We start from the raw sequence: 24,728 nt of genomic DNA on the forward strand, positions 1-24,728 counted from the left end.
AATAAGTATGACTATGTTCCAACAAAACTTTGTTTACAAAAAAGATGGAGGGCAAGATTTGGCCTAAGGGTCAACTTGCCAATACTACTTGAATTTCATAACAACTAACACAAACACAAAGTTTGTTCGTTTTTTTTTTTTTACTTTTATTGTTCAGTTGCCTTTTTCACTGTTCAACCTCCTCTTTCTAACATTCTTGAGAGATAGATATTAACTATATTTTACAGAGGACAAGACTAAGTTTGAGAGGAAATATCTTGTCCAAGAGCACATAGCACTAGAATGAGTTGTGACATTCAGTTCCAAGGAGATGCCAAATGTCCTGTTGCCTGGAAAGCTATACATATATAAATGCTCATTTTAAGCTTTATAGGAGAGTTTGTTCCTCAGAGGAATTTTACTCTGAATCATTTTGGGAAATAAACAATAAAAATATCATTGTTTAATTTATCCTTTATAAAAATATCTATTTTCATATATTAGATTATTTAAAGAAAAATTCCCCTGCAGACTGACTGAATTTAATGCCTCAGCAGAGATATAAGGGTTATCTTAAGACTGTTTTTGTGTGAGAAGGAAATGAAATGAGGAAGGAATTTCTTTATCCTTCTTAAGCAGCCTCCCAGGAGTGTGGCACTGAGCCACAGTGGATTAAGATGCCCAGGTTCTCTGTACCCACACACCAAGGAGGCTGCATGGTGTGAGACCTGCCTTGAGAAGCACATGCCACATGTAGCTGAAGACTTACCAATGTTAATCTCATCATCAGTTAGTGTGTCCCCAATAAAATCAAATTGAAAGGATTGCAGTGTCTGGGAAAATTTCTGAACAGCTGAGGAGTAATCTGCAAAGGAAGAGAAACAGGAAAGATGGTCAACATTGCTGTCCTTTGACTGATTTCCTCATCTGTTAGGGCAGAGAGAGAAAAGAAAGGCAAATACTCTCAGCAAGTAGCCACCTGCATTTCATTAAGTTAAACAAAAGATCAGACCTTCAGTAAAAGATCTGAGCAATTAAAAGTACATTAAAAAGGAAGGAGGGCAGCTTAGTGAAGTCCTTCTTTTAAATTCTAGACACCTTTTATCCTGAATTCCTGTCCTCTCTGATCTATTCTACCCAAAGCCTACAGGACCTAAAGATCCTAAATTGTACTCCTAAAGGAGTCTTCTTAAGCATTAATTGAGCACCCGTTTTCAGCAATGGGCTTTCTCATCTCTCACCAAATATCCACAATCATTCTACAAAATAAAACTTATCTCCCTTTTGTAGATGTAGTGCTCAAGGTCCCAGAGCTAGCTGGCAGAACTGGAATTAGAAGCCAGCTGGTCTGTCTACCACTCCACGGCCCTTTCCATGGCAATACAGGCACAACATGGACATTTTACACATTAGCCAGATGGCAGCCTGGGTTAGAATACTATCTGGCAGGAGAACAAATTTAACTTGCTCACACAGTATTCACCAAGGTACCTAAACTAAGGAAGAAATCAATGAAAAAATTCAGGGTAGTATGGCCAGACAAATCTTTAATTTTGGGTCAATGATTTTCAATTTTATGACATAGAAGTTCAATATTGGTGTAAAATTAAATCACATTTAGCTACCCTTTTGACAAACAATCTTTATTGAAACTTTCAAAATATGATGTTCAACATGTCCAGCCAAACTCTCCACCCCTGCAATTTCAACACTGGTTCATCACCTGGGAGCTTGATGGAAATACACATTAACAGGTAACACCCCAGATCTACTGAATCAGAAAGTACATTTTAATATAATCCCTGGGGGATTCATATGTTGTTTAAAGTCTGAGGAGCACTGCTTTCACCAACTAAGGTAACCCATTGGACCATCTTCTAGGAAAGCTCAAGCTTGTCTTCTTTTGGTTACCTTTTCCTGTTTCTTCTTTCCCTCCCTAGTTTCAACATCCTGCTCACACACATCTGGAAGACATGCAAGCTTACTGGGAGCTTGTGCTCTTAGGCTAGCTTACTGAGGGAGACAGTGAGACAGGGACCATAGATGTAGTCAGAATAGAGTGAGGGCCTCCGGAGGGGGCAGGGTGGGATATCTGCAGTCATAGCAATGTAACTACATGCAAGGAAACACCCCCTGCTAAAACTCTATGTTAAACATTGAGCTCTAGAATCATTCTTCAGTGAAATCAGTTAATGTTCCCCAGATAAAGAGTAGCACATGTTTTATTATGCTAATCATTTGTAACCATGTGCAAGATTCACTTTAGCATACTAAAAGGTCCAGGCCTATGTGCTGTATTTCCTCCTTCAGATCTGATTAGATAATTCTGCAAACTGAGCAACTAACTTACCATGCAGACCCAGCTGTGAACAGCATAGTAAAGGGCAGGAAGAATTACATCTTGAAGATAAGATTGCATTTTAACACCCAGGAAGGTCAAGAGGCTAGATTCTTTAGCAAGCAGACAATACCTCAGCCCACCTTGGGGGCTGGGCAAGCAGCCTTTTGATATGCTCCCAGACCAAGGCACCAGTGTTGCAGAGAGAAATCAAAGCAGGAAATTCCTTACAGTTAAGTCAATTTTTAATATTCAGGGACCATTTAACAAGCGCCCACCCCTAAGTTTTTTCATGTTCTCGAAAAATCCTCAACTGCCTATAAAACCCCCTAGACAACACACCACTACAGACTCTCTTGTCCCCTCCTGGCGTGAGCCGGGAGCTCTGTCCCTTTCACTTTATCTCTAAATAAAAGCCTGTACCTCCCTCTCCTACCTTGACTGTTTATGAAGCTCATTCTTCGGCTCCGTAAACAAGAACCCCGGCATAAACAGCACAGTAATAGGAACCATTGCTTTCAAGGAAAAGTTGTCACAGCTAAGCACACACAAAAATGTATTCACGAATTTGGCTGGAATAGATTAACCTGCCAAGATGTTTATTATCATCTTGTGTGTTTCCCATTTCTAGAGTAATTATTTCCAGAATTTAGAGCCTTGGCCTTTTGAGCACATCATTGGCAATAAGAATAACAAAAACAATAATGGTTTTACAGAGATAGAGGACTGTAAACCAAGTTACCATGCCTTCTCGAATTTCCACATTTTAACATTTCCACTTGAAATCTGGGCCACATAGTGTGAGAGGAGCATTTAGACGCTGCGTTTCATTTTTCATCAGCAAAGAGAACACACAACTGGCCCCACATCTGCAAAACAATCATTTTTCTTGGGTCTTTTTGGACAATAGCAGAAAAGGGCAAGCCCAGAATTTCCTATGTGCTCTATGTTGCATTCCAGTAAATAATGTACAATATTCATTATATTGTCCTTTCACACAGACCAGGATCTCTTCCATATTTCTTGACAAAAGCAAGGTACAGTTACTGATCACTCTTCTTTTAGAATATTCTGAATATTTCAGAAACCACAAATATGATTTTCAACATTAAAGTTATTTTGTAGGCATGGAGTAAGGAAGGAATTGCATTCATTCCCTTATTATTTGCATCAACTCCTCTTCTTCAGACTTCTGGCTGACAAAACACTATGTTACATCTGTGGAGAACTTGAAACAGTTTCAGAAGGTCTTTCCACAAACACTCTCATTTACTCCTCCCAACTAAACTAAGGTATTACTAACCTACAATAAACAAACAAAAAACATGAGACAATGCAGACACATCACATTCACAAATATGAATAACAATAAACTAACAGCTCTTCATCAAAGGAAGTGAAAGGAAAGGAGCAACACACAGCAGCAATTCACCGGAAAATTCGCTTTATTAGGGAAAGGTGCTGGGTATATAGGAAGGAGCATAGGGTCATTGCGGTGTTACTTCTACAGGGCTGGTGGCTGTTGGCTAGGTGCTGGGATTGGGAGGGGGGCGAGAGGTGATTGGGCTTCAGGTGGCGCCGGCGGGAACCAAGGACCGCGAAGAGAAGCCGTAAGTTTGCCATCTTACTGGTAGGGACCCTTCATTCCCCCCTTTCTCCTCTATGGGGTTGTGGACGTTGCTTTCTCTCTGCTTCCTGCTGAACAGGGGCGGAGAAGGGAGTGAGGGCTTGAGGATTGGGAGGAAAGGGTTGATAGGATTCCCCACAGTAAGGATGAGTAGATGTGGACTTCTTTCAGGTTGGAAATCAATGAAGGTTCCCTGAAACCATAGGTCGAGGACCTGTTGATTCCAATGGTGCCAAGAGGATATGGGTGTCAGGAGCCAGGCGTCTGCGGCCATTGTTTCCAGGAACAGTTTCCAGTGGAGAGAGGGGTCCATCTCAGCGTGTGGTGAGGAGGTCACGAGAGGGTGAGGCATCTTCTCTGGCCAGAAGCTGATAGTTCCTGAGTAAAAGCTGGCTGAAAGCTTGATTAGAGATTTTTCCGACATGGGATTTGATGAACTTTATTATACAGGGTAAGAAGAGACAGACGAGAAGAATGACTATTATGGGGCCTGCAATGGGCCAGACCCAGGTAAGGAGGGGGTTTGTTAGTATTGAAGAGAATGGGTTGGAATTGGAAGCAGAGTGGAGACTGGAGGCAAGGTAAGTGAGTTTGGTGATGTCAGTTTCTACACTGCTGGATTCGTTGATGTAATAGCAGCACTCATCCCAGAGAAAGACACAGGTGCCGCCCTTCTCGGCTGTAAGCAGATCTAGGGCCCGCCAATTTTGAAGGGTGACTTTAGCTGGCAAAGTGACCTGTCTTTGGAGAGAGGCTAGGGAATCGGCAGTGGATGTCAGGGCTCCCTCAAGTTTGGCGTCGAGATCTCTAAATGCACATAGAGAGTGACCCAAGGCTCCTCCCGAAAACCCTGCCCCAATGGCTGAGGTGATCAAAGAGATACCGACCATAATGGGAAGGAAAGCAGACCTTTTTGTGAGCGAGGGCAAGGGAGGGTGGAGCTCAAGGAATTCTGCCATGCTGTAAAGTGTAAGCTGTGGGATTAGGGTGATGAGAATGCAGGGTGTATGGGAGTTGAGAGGCAGTGAGTTGAAAAGACTGCCATTACACCAAAAGAAGTGTCCCGGTGGTGTAAAAGTCTTACAGCCGGAGATAGGGGTGTAGTTAGAGAGGCAGTGAAGTGCACTGAAGGGGGGTGGAGTTGGGCCTACACAGTGGTGGATGGTGAGATTACCTGCATATTCTGGTTCCCACAGGGGTATGTCTGCCAGGGGGTGGAGGGGTTGTCCTTCTGCATGGAAGGAGTACTTGGAAATATTAAGGGGCACGGCGGCCAGCAGTGGGCGCTATAGTAATGCACACAAGAAACAATTGGCGGTGTTGAGGATGTGGTTGAGAAAGATGGTGGTGTCTTGAATGAGCTGTAAACAAGAATAGAAGGAATAAGAAGATGAAGAGGCGCCATCAAAAGTTTGGATAATGACTTTTTCGGAATGTCTGATATCTGATACAACTTGAGAGATCTGAGAGTGAGAGGGAACATACTCTCGAGAGATATGAAGGGTACCGTGGGGGGTCGAGGACCGCACGTAGGTAACTGAGGCTGTGACTCCAGCAGCCCATCTAGAGTCCCAGGTATCTCGGATTGATAAGGAGAATGAGCCGTTGGGATATTTCATGAAACAGTTGGAGGAGTAATACTGTGGGACTGGAAGTCACCCATGTAGTGAATGGTGCAAGACCAGTAGGGACATCCCCCGTAGGTGTCTTCCCATCACTTGCAATAGGCTTGTCCTTGGTCATAGAGAAAGCAGAGGTAGGGAGAATAAAGGTAGCTGTAAGTGAACACTTCGGCGGAGGGAGGAAAGTGGAGGTACAAAGGCTCAGAGCAGCCTTTCAGAGGGCAGTCTGATGTGGCAATAAGGGCAGTAACTTTTGTTTGATGCTGTGTGTAAGACTGTCTGACTTTGAATCACCATACAAAGGAGGGTGGGGTGGCTGGGAAGACAATAGCAAAGAGGAAAAAAAGCGAGAGAGCAGTAAAGGAGGAAAAAGTCATGATTTGGGTATCGATGGCAAAGGGGGTGAACGGGAGATGCGGAGCTTCAAGGGATCAGAGGGATGAGGCGTGGTAGACTAGACAGCGTCTTGGGCTATATCCGAAGGACTCTGGATTGTGACTGATGGGTCTTGGGTGTCCAGAGAAGGTGGGTCCTGGGTATTTGGTTTCAACCTGGAGATATGAATCCAAAGGGTGACAGAGTTATCAGGCAGTGAGAGCTTGGCGGCCGAGGGGGTGCAGAGAATAACTGGGTGTGGACCTTCGCATTTCGGGGTGAGAGAGGGCCGATCCACTGGTGGCTTATAAAACACTAGTTGGCCGGGCTGTAAGACAGGAGGATTTTGGGAGGTGGCTGGATCAGGAAAGAGCCAATCCTGATATTTCCACAATTCAGTGCGGAGGAGAGAGAGTCGTGGAACGGCCATATTGGGAGGAATTGGTCCTTTGTGGGAAGGGAGCCCCAGGGGTAGAATCAGGCGGCCGTACATGATCTCAAAGAGGGACAAGAAGGAGGGTTTCTTTGGGAGGGCCCGAATGTGGAGTAGAGCTAAGGGAAGTAAGCGAACCCAGTCAAGGTGTAGTTCTAGAGATAGTTTGGTCAGGATGTCCTTTAGAGTCCTATTGGCTCTTTCTACTTTTCCAGAAGCTTGTGGTCGATAAGGACAATGTAAATGCCAGGGGAGCGACAGCGATTTGGAGAGGATCTGGATAATTTGGGCAGTGAACTCAGGGCCGTTATCTGATTGGAGGGAAGTGGGCATCCCGAACATAGGAAAGATCTGGGTGAGGAGGATAGAGGCAACTGCAGACGCTCTTTTGTTAGTGGTGGGGAAAGCTTCGACCCACCCTGAAAATGTATCTACTAACATGAGTAGGTGTCTGGTACACCGTACAGGGGGCATGTTAGTGAAGTCTATTTGCCAATCTGCAGTGGGGACATTACCCCTTGCTTGATGAGCCGGGAAGGGTCGGGCCTTGAGGGGGGTATTAGGGTTAGTGCGTTGGCAGATGGTGCACTTGCAAGTGATTTGGTTAAGTAGGGTTTTTTCTTCAAAAGAGAGAGGAAAAAAGATTATAAAAAATGGATCAAGGATTGGGGACTTGGATGGAACAGATCATCTGAGAGGCGGAAGAGAGACTCTTTTTCCTGGGTGCAGAGGGTGTCTTGTGAAAAGGCTAAAAGTGCAAGGGCAGATGGATTGATGTCTGGTGTGTCTTCTGATAGGGCAACTGACCGCACTACTCTGTCGGCATTGTTGTTACCTCTTGCAATGGGGGAGTCATCCTTTTGATGTGATTTGCAGTGGACTATGCCTAGTCGGTGTGGGAGTTGTGAAGCCTCTAGAAGTTTAGTAATTAAGGCTGAATTAGTTATGGAATTTCCTTTCGTGGTGAGGAGGCCTCGTTCTTTCCATACTGCCGTGTGAGACAAGAGAATGTGGAATACGTACTTGGAGTCAGTGTACAATGTGAGATACGTTTCCCGGGCCAGAGTGCAAGCTCTGGTGGCTGCAATGAGTTCGGCCTGCTGATTGATTGTACCAGGGGCTAGGGCTCGTGCCTCAATGACATCTTCGAGGGACACTACTGCGTATCCTGCGTAGAGGGTGCCCTCATGCTTAAAGGAGGACCCATCAGTAAACCAGATGAGGTCGGAGTGTGAGAGGGCTCCTTCGGAGATCATGGAGTGGCACAGAAGAAAGTTGTGAAGGGCTTCTAGGCAATCATGCGAGGGAGTATGAGGAGAGTAGGGTAGAGGAAGAAGAGTGGCCGGATTCAGGGGCTGGCAAGGGAGGAAAGAAATGTTTGGATTTTGGAGGAAAGAGGATAGTAAGGTCAGGAGTCTGGAGGGAGGGAGAGTCTGTAAACTTCTGTAGGTTAAGAGATCTTTTAGGTGATGTGGGGACAGAATGGTAAGGGGCGCCCCGAATGTTAGTTTATGAGCTTCTTTCTAAAAGAGCTGTCAAGCGGCTAATGCCCGTAGGCAGGGGGCCCATCCCCGAACAGTGGGGTCTAATTGCTTGGAGAGATAAGCTACTGGGGCAAAGGATGGCCATAATATTGGCCTAGGTCTCCTAGAGCTTGACTGGAACTCTCATGAATGTATAATGAGAAGGGTTTTGAAAAATCAGGGAGATGGACAGCTGGAGCTTCCACAAGGGCTTGATGGAGCTTAATGAAGGAGTGTCGGGGTGAGGATGATAATGGTTCTTCAGGGGGGCCCGTGCTGAGGTCGTATAGGGGTCTTGCCAACAGCGAGAAGATAGGGATCCATGCTCTAAAATACCCAGCCAGGCGTAGAAAGGAAAGGATTTCTGTCTTGGTTTTGGGAACGGGCAGGTCAGAGAGGAGTCGTTTTCTGTCTAAGGTAATGGACTATCTTTGTTGAGACAGAAGGAATCCAAGGTAAGTGACAGAAGGGGAAGACATTTGAGCTTTGATGGGGGATACCCGGTAACCTCTGAAGCTAGAAGGTTAAGTACAGATGCAGTGTCAAGTTGAAACTGTTCCCACGAGGGACTGCAGAGTAGAAGATCGTCTACATATTGTAATAAAGTGGACTCGGAGTGATCATGATGAAACTGTTTGAGGTCCTGAGCTAGGACTTGTCCAAAAATATGGGGACTGTCTTGGAAGCCTTGTAGCAAAACTGTCCAAGTAAGTTGTTCAGAATGTCTGGTGCATGGGTCTGTCCAGGTGAAGGTGAAAAAATCTTGGGAGGAGGGGTCCAGAGGGATAGTAAAAAATGCGTCCTTGAGAACTAGGACTGAGAAGTGGGATGCCGAGGCAGGGATCTGCGGGTGTATGGATTTGGAGCTAAGGGATGGATAGGGCCAATGTCCATGTTGATGAGGCAAAGGTCTTGGACAAGGTGGAAAGATCCGTTGGTTTTTTTAACAGCTAATATGGGTGTATTAAATGGGGAGTGAGTGGGTCTGAGGTAATTTTTGTTCAAGAGATCTTGAATGATGGGTTGGAGGCCTATGAGGGCTGAAGTGGTTAGGGGGTATTGCGCATGACAGATATACTGAGAGGGGTCACGTAATTTGATAGAGGCAGGGGGACATCGGGCCACGGAGGGGCTTGTAATGTCCCAAACTTTGGGATTTACACGGTGTATGAGGAAGGAACCGGAGCTTTCATTGGGTAGAGAGGGGTCGTCAGCTATGAGGGCCATCAGAATGGGAGTACTGGGGGCTGTGGGAGTGGATATAGTTATGGAAACGTGGAGGAGGGAAAGGATGTGTCGTCCTAGTAAAGGGATGGTACACTGGGGCATAACCAGGAAGGGGTGGGAGAAAGGTATGGGATTGTCTAGGATTGTGCATAAAAGGGGTGAGGGTTTAATGGGAATATCTGTTTACCTCCTACCCCAACTATAGGAGTAGTGGCTGGCTTTGTAGGGCCCCGGTATTCTCACAAGACTGAGAAGGTGGCTCCTGTATCTAGGAGGAAGGAGATGGGGCAACCGTCTACTGTTAAAGTAACCCTGGGCTCCTGTTTGGTGATGGAAATGGTCCGGCGAGAAGCCCCTGGGCCCCGTCAATCTTCTTCTGCCAGCCCCACTACGGCGGGCTTAGGATGGGGGTTGTTCGTCCAGCCTCCCCTTCGGGTGGTTGGGCAATCAGACCCCCAGTGGCCCTTTCTGTGGCATCTGGGGCATGGGGTGGTAGGAGATCTGGGAGAGGGGCACGCCCTTGACCAATGTCCCTCTTTTCCAAACTTGAAACAAGCTCCTGGGGGGGGCTTGTTTGTAGAGCGGCGCCCAGGTTGTGGTTTTATCAGCTGGGCCAACATCTGGAAATTGGCCTGATTAGCCTTTTGTTTACAGCGTTCTTTCTCCTCTTCCTGGTTATGGAAGACTTTAAAGGCCACTGTTAGGGTCTCAGTCTGTGGGGTAGCGGGGCCCTGTTCTAACTTTTTGAGTCTAGCTTTAATGTCTGGGTAGCTTTGAGCTAGGAAGTATGTCATAAGGACATGTCTTCCTTCAGGTGTTTCTGGGTCCAGGCTGGTATACTGTAATAGGGCTTGAGTGAGTCTGTCTAAGAACTCGGAGGGGGTTTCATCTCTATTTTGAATTATGTCTTGGAGCTTTTGAAAATTGACTACTTTACGAGCTGCCTTTTTCAGACCTGCTATTAAGCAGGAGGCAAAAATATCTCGAGAGCGGAGACCCACGGCGGTGTTATAATCCCAGTGTGGGTCTTGATTGGGGACAGCAGTGGGGCTATGGGAATAGGTGGGGTCAGTCCTGTGGGTTTCGGTAGCATGCATTTGGGCGAAGTCCCAAACTCGTCTACGCTCTTCAGGGAGGAGAGTATTGGCCAGGAGCATGAAAATGTCATGATGTGTGAGGCTGTAAGATTGGAGGATCCATTGAAACTCTTTGATGTATGTCGTGGGATCAGTGGAAAAGGAACCTAGGCGTTTCTCTAGTTGGGCTAAATCTCCTAAGGAGAAAGGGATGTGAAATCGCACGATGCCTTTGGATCCTGCTACTTCCCGGAGGGGTGCGATAATTTTGGGAGGCCCTCGGGGCCGGGTCTGAGGGGGACTGAAGGGTTCTGGCTCAGTCTGTGCGGGGGAAACAGGTGATGGGGGCAAAGCCGCGATAATTTTGGGAGGCCCTCGGGACCGAGTCTGAGGGGGCAAAGATGGAGGAGACTCCTGGAACTTAGTTAGAGGGGGGCTGAAAGGCTCAGGCTTGTTCTGCGGAGGGGGGGAGGTGAGGTGGACGGGGGTGGAGGTGAGGGGGACGGAGGAGGAGGGGGTGAGGGAGGGGAGGAGGGGGAAGGGAGAAGACGGGAGGCTTCTGCGGGGGTGGAGGCAGCGGCTGTGGCGGCGGTAGAGGAAGGGAGAAGGGCTATTGTAGGAGAAGGGGAAGGGAGAAGATGGGAGGCTTCCATGGGGAAAGAGGCGGTGGCGGCAGCAGCGGCTGCGGTAGAGGAAGGCGGAGGGGCTGTTGTAGGAGAAGGGGATGGGAGAGGTCAGGAGGCTTCTGCAGGGAAAGAGGCGGCGGTGGCAGCAGCGGGTGGAGGGGTTGTAGGAGGGGGAGGAGCCGAAGGGGGAAGTCTGTATGGCGGAGGCTCATCAGCTGGTTCAAAGGTGATTGAAGAGGGACTGGGAGTGTGGGGAGGGGAGGGAGACGGCTTGCAGGCTAGGAGAACTTGGGGCGGGGAGCAGGTGGTGCAGAGGCTGGGATTTTGAGTTAGGAGGCGTAAAGCTTCAATATAGGGAATCTCCTTCCATTTTTTCAGGCGCTGGCAGTAGTTAAAAAGATCGCGAGTGATGTTAGGATCAAGAGTTCCCACTGCGGGCCATTGGTTGTTATTGTCTAGGGGGTATGTCGGCCAATCTTGGGAGCAATATTTACGGAGAAGTTTTGGTTTTATATCAGGCGTCAGGGAGAGGGTAGCCAGATGCTTAAGCAGGCATTCAAGAGGTGAACTTTCAGGGAGGGATGAGGAGGCTCCCATGGCTAAAGGACAGAGAAGGAGACAAACAGGAGAAGACAAACGGAGATCCTTGAACTGGAGGCAGACCGCAAGGAGACAAAGGGCATCCCCGATGATCCTTGGTGGTCTGCGGAAACTCGTATACGAAGCGGAATTTCTTAGGAAGTGTGGGTCGTCACCCAGACTTCCCTAAGAAGGCAGTTTGCCGGAGTCCCGAGGTACCTAGCACTAGGAATTTTTGGCAGACAGAACAGATTTCGGAGAATGGAACAGAAGGAGGAGGGGGGTGGGGGAAAGGGATCGTTCTCATCTGCAAAGGAGTCACCTCGTTTATGGCTGTTGGAGGGGGGCCTGAGGGTCTGCCGCAGCTGTGAAGGCCTGAGGCGGGGATTTATGACTGTCAGAGGAGGGGCCAGAGGGTCTGCCACAGCCGTGAAGGCTTGAGGCGGGGATTTATGACTGTCGGAGGAGGGGCCTGAGGGTCCGCCGCAGCCGTGAAGTCTTGAGGCGGGGAGAGTTTCCTCCTCGTCCCCGAGCGTCAGGGCCTTGCCGGACGATCACAGTCAATGGCACTGCGATAGTTCGGAGAAGAGTGGCCCACTCAGGGGAAATTTTGCTTAAAAAGTTTCGGCACTGATGGAAGGGACGGTGAGTGCGTTTATGACTATCAGAGGAGGGGCCTGAGGTTCCGCCACAACTGTGAAGGCCTTAGGCCGGGAGAGTTCCCTCCATGTCCCCGAGCGTCAGGGCCTTGCCGGACGATCACGGTCAATGGCACTGCGATAGCTCAGGGAAGAGTGGCCCACCCCGGGGAAATTTTGCTTAGAAAGTTTAAGGCCTGAGGCGGGGATTTATGGCTATTGGAGGAGGGGCCTGAGCGTCTGCTGCATCCGTGAATGCCTGAGCCAGGGAGAGTTCCCTCCTCGTCCCTGAGCATCAGGGCCTTGCGGGACAATCACGGTCAATGGCACTGTGATAGCTCGGGGAAGAGTGGCCCACTCCGGGGGAAAACTTACCTAAAGGCCAGAGAGGAGTGGTGAGTGTGATGAGCCAGTGCCAGAAAAAGAGGAGAAGGGCAAGCTCCTGCTGGTGTCAGGGGGAAGACAGGGCCCAGTTGGGGTGTCCCGTCTCCCAGGTTTTGGCACCAATGAAAGGAAAGGTGTGACACACAGCAGCAATTCACCGGAGAATTCTGCTTTATTAGGGAAAGGTGCTGGGTTATATAGGAAGGGGCATAGGGTGATTGTGGGGTTACTTCTACGGGGCTGGTGGCTGTTGGCTAGGTGCTGGGATTGGGAGGGGGGCGAGAGGTGATTGGGCTTCAGGTGGTGCCGGCGGGAACCGAAGACCCCGAAGAGAAGCCGGAAGTTTGCCATCTTACTGGTGGGGACCCTTCAGGAAGGTCTTATATATTTGGCCTCTACACTGAAGGAAATGCCAGGAAAGAGTCATATATTTTGGATAAATAAGTTGAGTGACATGTGGACTCCAAAGACTAAGCAGAAATCCTAGAAATGCTTGTTATATATGGGACATTTCTTTCCTTATCATACTAAAATTCACTGTATCACTCCAAACCATGTAAACTCATCATTTTATCCCCCCCAATACCTTCCATCCCTGTCTACCAAGCCACTATTTCATAATTTTTCAAGCTCCCTTTGAGGGTTCTGTCTACAGCTCCTTTTATTTATGTGTCTTCCATGATGTTTTTCCTTATACTTTCCCTTACTTGTTCTGGGATGTAGTTGCACAATGCTTTTAGGCAATTGATGCTTTCTGGGAATAAAGCAGGATACAAACAAGTAATGCTGTAAAGACACCAATTTTCTTTTCATCACTATATTTTTCTATGGAATCATACAGAATGTGCTCTTACTATGTCTAAGTTATAGGTCTGCACAATGTCTGGGAAAATAATCTATTATTTATTAAATACATATTTTTAAATTTCAGTAAAGATGATTTGTCAAAAGGATAGCTAAATATGATTTAATTTAATACCATTAAATTTTTATACAACAAAAATAAAAATCACTGACAAAAAATTTAAGATTTCACAGGCCATACCACCCTGAATTTTTTCCTTCATTTCCTCCTCAGTTTAGGTCTCCTGATGAATACTATATGAGCAAATTAAATTTGCTCCCCTGTCAAATAGAACTATTTTATTGATGAAAACAAATGTTTATTGTTGTTAAAACAATATTATGTGTAATATTCCATTATACAAATGTGCCACAGATCATTCATTCACTTTTCATGGACATTTGTGTCTTTTCTAGTTTTTCACTATTATGAATACAGCTGCTATAATCATTCATGTATAAGCCTTTCTGGGACATATGTTTGTTTGTTTGTTTTTGTATCATTAATGTACATTACAGGAGCAACATTACAGTTACTAGACTCCCCCTATTATCAAGTCCCACCAAATACCCAATTACAGCCACTGTCCATAAGCGTAGTAAGATGCCATAAAATCACTACTTGTCTTCTCTGTGTTCTACTGCCTTCCCTGTGTCCCCCAAATACATTATCTGTGCTAATCATAATGCCCTTTCATCCCCCTTCTCCCTCCATTCCCACCCATCCACCCCAGCCCCTTTCCCTTTAGTAACTGTTAGTCCATTCTTGGGTTCTGTGAGTCTGCTATTGTTTTGTTCCTTCAGTTTTTCCTTTGTTCTTATACTCCACAGATGAGTGAAATCATTTGATACTTGTTTTTATCTGCCAGGCTTATTTCACTGAGCATAATACCCTCTAGCTCTGTCCATGTTGTTGCAAATGGTAGGATTTTTTTTACTTCTTATGGCTGAATAATATTCCATTGTGTATATGCACCACATCTTCTTTATCCATTCATCTACTGATGGACACTTAGGTTGTTTCCGTCTCTTGGCTATTGTAAATAGTGCTGCGATAAACAGGGGTGCATATATCTTTTTGAAACTGGGCTCCTACATTCTTAGGGTAAATTCCTAGGAGTGGAATTCCTGGGTCAAATGGTATTTCTATTTATAGTTTTGTAAGGAAGCTCCATACTGCTTTCCACAATGGCTGAACTGGTTTACATTCCCACCAGCAATGTAGAAGGGTTCCCATTTCTCCAAATCCTCACCGACATTTGTTGTAGTTTGTCTTTTGGAAGTTGGCCATCATAACTGGTGTGAGGTGATATCTCATTGTGGTTTTAATTTGCATTTCTATGATGATTAGCGATGTGGAACATCTTTGCATGTGCCTGTTGGTCATCTGAACTTCTTCTTTCGAGAAGTGTCTGTGCAGCTCCTGTGTCCATTATTTAATTGGCTTATTTGCTTTTTGTTTGTTGAGGTGCATGAGCTCCATATATAATTTGGATGTCAATTCTTTATCGGATATGTCATTTATGAATATATTCTTCCATACTGTAGGATGTCTTTTTGTTCTACTGATGGTGTTCTTTGCTGTACAAAAGCTTTTTGGTTTGATATAGTCCCACTTGTACGTGTTTCCTTTTGTTTCACAAAAGAGGTTCCAGATTCAAGATGGCAGTGTGAGGAGTGAGACAGAGAACTCCCAAAACCACATATAGCACAAAAATATATTTAATACAACTAACCCTAAAACAGCAACAGGAAAGACTGCTGACCAGACTGCATACAGACCTCAAGAACAGAGCAGACCTAACAAAACAGGGAAGGTAACAAAGCCTAGATCCAGCAGGACACAAGCCCTACCCCCACCCAAGCTCTCCGGCGGAAGGAAGAGAAATGGAGTGTGGAGGGGATGAAAACCTAGAACTGCTGAACACCCAACCCTGGACATGCGCTTTGGAACACAAACATACACTGTGTGGTGCTCTGGAGGTTGGTAAAGTTGGGGAGCAGGGACAGGCAGCGTGCTTGAGAGACTCAGATTCTGGCCATTTCTGGAGAACAGGATCCATGTCTAGCCACTCTAGGACAAAGGAAAGGCAGGTGGTCTGAGAGGTTTCATAGCACAGAGAGGGCTACTGAAGGGGTGGGGTTTGTACGGAGCTTGCAGCATGGGAGACAAGGTTATCTGGCCAAGCTCAGCCAAGCAGGTTGGGAACATTAAGGAGATTCAGGGAGCATCCATACCTTTGCCTGGCAACTCAGCTCTGAGGCCACCAACTGTGACACACAGGCTGGGGCTGCTTCCTCCTGGCCTGACAGCACTGGTTCACAAACTGGCAGTTACTGCGCTGGTGTCAGGCCAGCCAAAGGGAGGCCCCACCTACAATAGCTAGAGATGCAAAGTAGAGGTTTACACCTATGTGCTCGACCCACTGGATCTGATACAGGAGACAGGCACTGCAGCCAGGAATCAGGAAACAGGTCTTTCCCTACCCCAGGCACCAGAGCGGCTGCCCTATGACCCCAAAGCTCACTCTAGGGGCTGAGCAGCTACAGCGATTAGAGCTTCTGGGCACTGGAGGGTGCCACATACAAATATAAACCATGAAAGGAACCTGGTTCTGACCAAAATCTCACAAACGCCAGAAAAAGGACCAAGTCAAACAGAACTCACAAATCTTACTGAACGAAGAGTTCAAAATAAAAATCATAAACACGTTCATGGAGGCACAGAAAAATATTCAAGAACTCAGGAACAAATTTAAGATGGAGACTCAATCATTAAAAAATTCCATATCTGAAATAAAACATACAATGGAGGAATATAAAAGCAGATTAGATGTAGTAGAAGAGACGGTAAATGGAATACAGATAAGAGAACAGGAATAAAAAGGAGCAGAGGCACAAAGAGAAAAAATGATGTCTAAGAATGAAAGAATATTGAGAGAACTGTGTGACCAATCCAAGAGGAACAATATTCACATTAGAGGGGTACCAGAAGAAGAAGAGAGAGAAAAAGGGATAGAAAGTCTCATTGAGGAGATAATTGCTGAAAACTTCCCCAATCTGGGGAAGGAGATAGTCTCTCAGGTCATGGAGATGCACAGATCTCCTAACACAAGGGACCCAAGGAAGACAACCTCAAGACATATAATAATTGAAATGGCAAAGATCAAAGACAAAGACAGACATTTAAAAGCAGCTAGAAAGATCACATACAAAGGAAAACCCATCAGGCTATCATCAGATTTCTCAACAGAAACCTTAAAGGAGAGAAGGGAGTGGCATGATATATTTAATGCAATGAAGCAGAAGGGCCTCAAATGAAGAATGCTATATGTGGAAGGGTTATCATTTAAATTTGAAGGAGAGAGTAAACAATTTTCAGATAAGCAAAACTGAGGGAATTTACCTCCCACAAACCACCACTGCAGTGCATTCTGGAGGGACTGCTATAGATGGAAGTATTCCTAAGGCTAAATAAATGTCACCAGGGGAAATAAAATCACAGCAAAGTAGAACAATTAATTACTAAGCAGATGCAAAATCAAATTAACTACCCCCAATCTCAACTAAAGGACAAAGAGTACAGAATATGATACCTAACATATATAGAATGGAGGAGGAAGAAAAATGAGGAAATAAAAAGAAACTTTAGGTTGGGTCTGTAATAGCATACAAAGACAGTTAAATTAGACTGTTACATAGTAAGGGAATTACCCTTGAACCTTTGGTAACCAAGAAACTAAAGCCTGAAATGGCAATAAGTACATACCTACCCATGATGACCCTAAATGGAAATGGTCTGAATGCAACAATCAAAAGACAGAGTCACTGAATGGATAAAAAAACAAGACCCATCTATATGCTGCCTACAAGAGACTCACTTCAAACTGAAAGACATACACAGACTGAAAGTAAAGAGATGGAAAAAGATATTTCATGCAAATAATAGGGACAATAAAGCAGGAGTTGCAGTACTTGTATCAGACAAAACAGAGTTCAAAACAAAAAAAGTAACAAGAGACATAGAAGGACATTACATAATGATAAAGGGGTCTAGCCAACAAGAGAATATAACAATTATAAATATCTATCCACCCAACACAGGATGACCTACATATGTCAAACAAATACAAACAAAATTAAAGGGGGAAACAGAATGCAATACATTCAGTTTAGGAGACTACAACACACCACTCACTCCAAAGGACACATAAACAAGACAGAAAATAAGCAAAGAGACAGAGGCATTGAACAACATATTAGATCAGATGGACCTAACAGACATCTGCAGAACGCTCCATCCAAAAGCAACAGGATACATATTCTTCTCAAGTGCACATGGAATATTTTCAAGAATAGATCATATACTAGGCCACAAAAAGAGCCTCAGTAAATTCAAGAAGATTTGAAATTTTACCAAACAGCTCCTCAGATCACAAAGGTATGAAACTAGAAATAAATTACACAAAGAAAACTAAAAAGCCCACAAATACATGGAGGCTTAATAACATGCTCCTAAATATCAATGGATCACTGATCAAACAAAAACAGAAATTAAGTAATATAGGGAGACAAATAACAACAATGATTCAATACCACAAAATCTGTGGGAAAAAGCAAAGGCTGTGCTAAGAGGGAAGTATACTGCAATACAGTCCTACTTCAAGAAAGAAGAACAATCCATATGAACAGTCAAAATTCACAATTAACAAAACAAGAAAAGGAAGAACAAATAAGGCCCAAAGTGAGTAGAAAGCGGGACATAATGAAGATCAGATCAGACACAGAAAAAATTAAGAAGAATAAAACAATAGAATCTATGAAAGCAGGAGCTGGTTCTTCAAGAAAATAAACAAAATAAACGTGTAGCCAGACTTACCAAGAAAAAAAGAGAGCCTACAGACATAAACAGAATCAGAAATGAAAAGGGAAAAACCACTACACACACCACAGAAATACAAAGAATTATAGATAATACTATGAAAAATTGTATAGGAACAAACTGGGTAAACTAGAAGAAATGGACAAATGTCTACAAAAATACAACCTTCGAAAGCTGACCCACAAAGAAACAGAAAATCTGAGTAGACCAATTACCAGCAAAGAAATTGAACTGTTAATCAAAAAACTACCTAAGAATAAATTGCCATACCAGACAGATTCACTGCTGAATTTTATCAAACACTTAGTGAAAACCTAATACCCATCCTCCTTAAAGTTTTCAAACAAGTAGAAGACAAAGGAATACTCTGAAACTCATTCTATGAGGCCAACAACACTCTAATAACAAAACCAGGCATAGGCAACACAGAAAAAAAATTACAGACCAATATCCCTGATGAATGTAGATGCAAAAATACTCAACAAAATATTAGCAAACCAAATTCAAAAATACATAAAACATCTCATCCATCATGATCAAGGGTGATTCATGCCAGGGATACAAGGATGGTATAACATCCAAAAATCCATCAATATCCTACACCACATCAACAAAAAGGACTAAAACCACATGATCATCTCCATAGATGCCTAAAAAGCACTCAACAAAATTCAACATCCACTCATGATAAAAACCCTCAACAAAATGGGTATAGAGGGCAACTACTTCAACATAATATAGGCCATATATGACAAACCCACAGCTAACATCATACTTAACAGCAAGAAGTTGAAAGCTTTTCCTTTCAGATCAGTAAGAACACAAAGATTCCCACTCTCCCCACTTCTACTCAACATAGTTCTGGAAGTCATAGCCATGGCAATCAGAAAATGAAAAGAAATAAAAGGCATCCAGATTGGCAAGGAGGAAGTCAAATAGTCCCTGTTTGCAGATGACATGATATTGTACATAAAAAACCCTAAAGAACCCACTCCAAAACAACTAGATCTAATATCTGAAAACAGCAAATTTGCAAAATACATAATTAATACATAGAAATCTGTTGCATTCCTATACACTAATGATGAACTAGCAGAAAGAGAAATCAGAAAAACAATTCCATTCACAATTGCATCAATAACAATAAAATACCTAGGAATAAACCTAACCAAGGAAGTGAAAAACGTATACCCTGAAAACTACAAGACACTCATAAGAGAAATTAAAGAAGATATAAATAAATGGAAACATATCCCATGCTCATAGATAGGAAGAATTAATATTGTCAAAATGGCCATCCTGCCTAAAGGAATATACAGATTCAATGCAATCCCTATTAAAACAGCAAAAACATTCTTCAATTAATTAGATCTAATACTTTTAAAATTCACATGGAAACATAGAAGACCCCAAACAGCAAAAGCAATCCTGAGAAGGAAGAATAAAGCATAGGGAATTATGCTCCCTACTTCAATCTCTACTACAAAGCCAGAGTAATCAAGATAATTTGGGACTGGCGCAAGAACAGACCCATATCCCAAAGTAACAGGCAGGGGGCCCATATATAAACTGAACCATATATGGTCAATTAGTATACAATAAAGGAGCCATGGACATACAATGGGGAAATGACAGCATCTTCAACAGCTGGTGTTGGCAAAACTGGACAACTACATGTAAGAGAATGAAACTGGATCATTGTCTAACCCCATACACAAAAATAAAATCCAAATTGATCAAAGACCTGAATGTAAGTCATGAAACCATAAAACTCTTAGGAAAAAACATAGGCAAAAATCTCTTGGACATAAACATGAGTAACTTCTTTATGAACTTATCTCCCTGGGCAAGGGAAACAAAAGCAAAAATGAACAAGTGGGACTATATCAAACTAAAAAGCTTCTGTAGAGCAAAGGACACCATCAGTAGAACAAAAAGGAATCCTACGGTACAGTAGAATATATTCATAAATGACATATCTGATAAAGGGTTGACATCCATATTATATACAGAGCTTATGCACCTCAACAAACAAAAAGCAAATAAGCCAATTAAAAAATGGGCAGAGGAGCTGAATAGACACTTCTCCAAAGAAGAAATTTGGATGGCCAACAGGCACATGAAAAGATGCTCCACATCGTTAATCATCAGAGAAATGCAAATTAAAACCACAAGGAGATATCACCTCATACCATTGATGATGGCCAACATCCAAAAGACAAACAACAAATGTTAGCAAGGATGTGGAGAAAGTGGAACCCCCATACAGTGATGGTGGGAATGTAAATTAGTTCAACCATTGTGGGAAGCAGTATGGAGGTTCCTCAACAAACTAAAAATAGAAATCCAATTTGATCCAGGAATTCCACTCCTAGGAATTTACCCTAAGAATGCAGCAGCCCAGTTTGAAAAAGACATATGCACCCCTACATTTACGGCAGCAGTATTTACAATAGCCAAGAAATGAAAGCAACCTAAGTGTCCATCAGTAGATGAATGGTTAAAGAAGATGTGGTGCACACACACAATGGAATATTATTCAGCCATAAAAATAAAACAAATCCTACCATTTGCAAGAACATGGACAAAGCTAGAGGGTATTATACTCAGTGAAATAAGCCAGGCAGAGAAAGACAAGTATCAAATGAATTCACTCATCTGTGGAGTATAAGAACAAAGCAAAAACTGAAGGAACTAAACAACAGCAGACTCACAGAACCCAAGAATGGACTAACAGTTACCAAAGGGAAAGGGACTGGGGAGGATGGGTGGGAAGGGAGAGATAAGGGGGAAAAGGGGGCATTATGATTAGCACACATAATGTAGTGTGGCGGACACAGGGAAGGCATTATAGCTCAGATAAGACAAGTAGTGATTCTATAGCATCTTACTATGCTGATGGACAGTGACTATAATTGGGTATGTGGTGGGGACTTGATAATAGGGGGAGTCTAGTAACTATAATGTTGCTCATGTAAATGTACATTAAGAATACCAAAATAAAAATGTAAAATTAAAATATATATATATTATTTCATTCTTAGAGATTCTTTTTTCTCTCTGTGCCTCAGCTACTTTGTATTCCTCTTCTCTAATTTCTATTGCATTTACTGTCTCTTCTACTACATCTAATCTGCTTTTAAATCCCTCCATTGTATGTTCATTTCAGATATGGAATTTCTGAATGATTGAATCTCCATCATAAATTTGTCTCTGAGTTCTTCAATACTTTTCTGTACCTCCATGAGCATGTTTATGATTTTTACTTTGAACTCTCTTTCAGGACGATTGGTGAGTTCAGTTTCATTTGATCCTTTTTCTGGAGTTTGTGAGATTTTGGTCTGAACCAGGTTCCTTTGAATTTTCATATTTCTATGTGGTACCCTCTAGTGCCCAGAAGCTCTAGTCTCTGGAGCAGCTCAGCTCCTAAAGCAAGGTTGGGGGCGGTAGGGGAGCAGCGCTGGTGCCTGGGGGGAGGAAAAAGCTATTTCCTGCTTCCCGGTTGCAATGCAAGGCTCCAGGGTCAGAGCCAGTGGGCCGAGCACACAGATGTAATCCTCTGTGTTTTGCATCTGGGATATATGTTTTTATATCTCCTTGGTAAATATGTAGGAATCCAATGAATTGTTAGCTAGTTACATATGTTAAACCATAAAAGAAAAGGTCAAAGTGTTTTCCAAAGTGATATCTTTTAGTACCCCTATCAACAATAAATGAGAACTACGGTTAATTCACATACCTTCCAACACCTGATTATTTACTTTTTTAGTTTACCTTTAGTTATTATAGTGGTTGTATACTCTTATTTCATTGTAATTTTCATTTGCATTTTCCTGATGACTAATGATACATAGTAGCTAACCATGTACTACTTTTTGGACATTTGCAGTATCTTTTTCTTATGCAAGGTCTGTCCAAACTCCTTTCTATTTAGTAATTAGGTTACTGTCTTCTTGTTACTCAACTCTAAGATTTTTTTATATATCCTGGATACAAGTTTTTTAACATTTATATATATACTGCAAATATTCTCTAAATTAAAGGCTTAACAATCTGAGGATTGCCTATTCAAGAAGAAAGACTGAACCTTGATAAGAACAGTGAACTTTGTGATATATCAAGTAACCTTAATCAAATCACCCTCTTCCTAGCTGTACAGAAGCACTGAAAACCAACAGCCTCACAAGTACAGCGGCTATGAAAACCAACAGTTTAGCAGCCACTGGAGGGGGCAGATTGGGGTTGGAGTTTCACAAAGCCCCACTCTCAGAAAATTATCAATATTTGTCCAGTTTGACAAGTCCTGAAAGCTCAATTTTTAGGGCTTATCTTAATTTGTCCTGACCCAAAGCTCATTCTGTGTAAACACTTCAGCCATTGGGGAATTTGTCAAAAACAATCATTTGAAATTGTTTAAAATTTGGTGGCCTGGAGCAGTGTAAAACTTGGAGCTATAAGGAGGGTGACTTCCTAGTTCACAGCTCCCCAAACCCTTGTAATGTCCTAACTGATGATAGCCAGAAAAATGTTTTTGCTGGGTTAATGAGATCCCAAAACCCTTGTTATGTCCTAACTGATGAGAGCCAGAAAAATGTTTTTGTTAGGTTAATGAGAGCCAGAAAAATGTTTTTGTTAAGGATAAGATCTGGTTGCCAGGAGAATTGAACACATGATTAGAGGGCTGTAACTTTCAGGCCCACTCTCTTGACCACCAGGAAGGGGAGAGGGGCTGGAAGTTGAATCAGTCACTAATGGCCAATGATTTAATTAATCATGCCTCAGTAATGAAGCCTCTGTAAGACCCAAAAGGACAGGGTTCTGAGAGATTCCAAGTTGCTGGACATATGGAGGTGTAGAGAGAACAGTGCTCTCAGAGAAGACATGGAAGCTCCACACCCCTTCCCTACAACTTGCTCTATGCATCTCTTACATCTGGCTATTGCTGAGTTACAACCTTTTGTAATAAACTGGTAATCTAGTAAGCAAAATTTCATTGAGTACTGTGAGTCACTCTAGCAAATTAATCAAACCTAAGACAGGGTTGTGGTAACCTCTCTGATTTATAGGTCAGAGGCATTGGGTTTGTGACTGGTTTCTGAAGGGAGTGGTGAAATCTTGTAAAACTGAACTCTTAACCTATAGAACCTGATGCTATCTCCAGGTAGACTGTGTCAGAATTGCGTTGAATGGTAGGACAACCCAGCTGGTGTCCAGAGAATTGTTTTAGTGTTGGGAAACTGTTATATCCATATGCACTAGCAGTGGGTCAAGGAACCCAAAATCTTTGGTTAAAAAAAAATAAGAGAATAGAATTAGAGAATGACATGCCCATAAGGGGCTTTGGAAAGCTACAACCTATTCCTAGAAATCTAGAGATATGCATACATGAAAATGTATGTGTGCATATCCTGAGTTGTGTGTATGAACATGAAATAATTTAGAAGGACCTAATTTCTCACTTCTGGATGACCTTGAGGCCCTACAGAAGCAGAAAAAGAGGAAGAGAATGGTAGGCTGAGTTGTAAACTGACTGGCTGAATATTGAATGCATGCCATAAAACAGACCCACAAAATCCTTTAGTAAAAGCTGGGAGACTTCCTGGTTCAAAATATTTCAGGAAATCACTGTCTTATCATGAGTTGACCACTAAGCAAACCTATCAATGATTTCAGTGGCTTCACACAACAAAAAAAACTTTAATGCATAATTAATTGAGAAAGACAATAAACAAGCAAAAAACAGACACAACAAACCCTGGGGAAAGGGAGAGGGTCTAATTTCTAGAGTTGTCACATTATATTGTTTTAAATGTATAGTTTTCAACAAGAAATTAAGAGAATCACATAGATACAGGAAACATCAGCCCATGCTCAAGAAAAAATGCAATCAATAGAAACTGTCCATGATGAAGTCCATGACCAACCTAGATACTGGAATTACTAAAGACTTTAAACTAGCTATTTTAAATATGTTCAAAGAATTAAAAGAAATAATATCTAAAGAATTAAAGGAAAGAATAACAACATCTCACCAAATACAGAATACCTATAGTTGGAGATAGCTTTCAAAGAACCAAGTAGAAATTCTGCAGTTATAAAGTACAATAACAGAAATGAAAAATTTTCAACAAGGGCTCTGGGCTGGATTTAGGCAGGCAAAAGAAAGAATCAGAGGACTTAAAGACAGGTCAACTGAGGTAATCCAGTCCATGGAACAGAAATAAGGAATGAAGAAAAATCAACAGAACTTCACAGACCTGTGGGATGCCATAAGTATAACATCACACACATAATGGGAATCACAGAAGACAGAAAAAAATGGAAAGAAACTTGCCACATTTGATAAAAAAAAAAACAAAACATTAATCTGTACTCCCAATAAGCTCAACACACTTAAAGGAAGATAAATTCAAAGACATAAACCTAGAAAGATCACAGTCAAACTATTGAACGACAAAGAAAATCTTGAAAAGAAGCAAAAGAATGATGATTAATCAGGTATAAAAGAGCATCAATAAAGATTAACAGAATATTTAACATCAGAAGTTATGAAGATCCAAAGACAGTGAGGAGACA

General features: G+C 43.0%; 1 protein-coding gene across 16 annotated transcripts in view; it reads right to left on the reverse strand.

Moving 5' to 3' along the window:
• Positions 1 to 24,728, reverse strand: part of OPHN1 (oligophrenin 1) — a 665,513-nt gene that overhangs the window by 544,788 nt on the left and 95,997 nt on the right. For all 16 annotated transcript variants that reach the window (XR_005061052.2, XR_005061051.2, XM_037017099.2 and 13 more), the window contains exon 3: positions 749 to 844. Coding sequence is in view for 14 of the 16 variants with exons in the window: in XM_037017099.2 (XP_036872994.1) it covers positions 749 to 844 (96 nt within the window). In the remaining 2 variants the exon portion in view is untranslated. The remainder of the gene's footprint in view (positions 1 to 748; positions 845 to 24,728) is intronic.

This window comes from Manis javanica, chromosome X (genome assembly GCF_040802235.1).
Source record: "Manis javanica isolate MJ-LG chromosome X, MJ_LKY, whole genome shotgun sequence".
NCBI classification, from domain to species: Eukaryota; Metazoa; Chordata; class Mammalia; order Pholidota; family Manidae; genus Manis; species Manis javanica.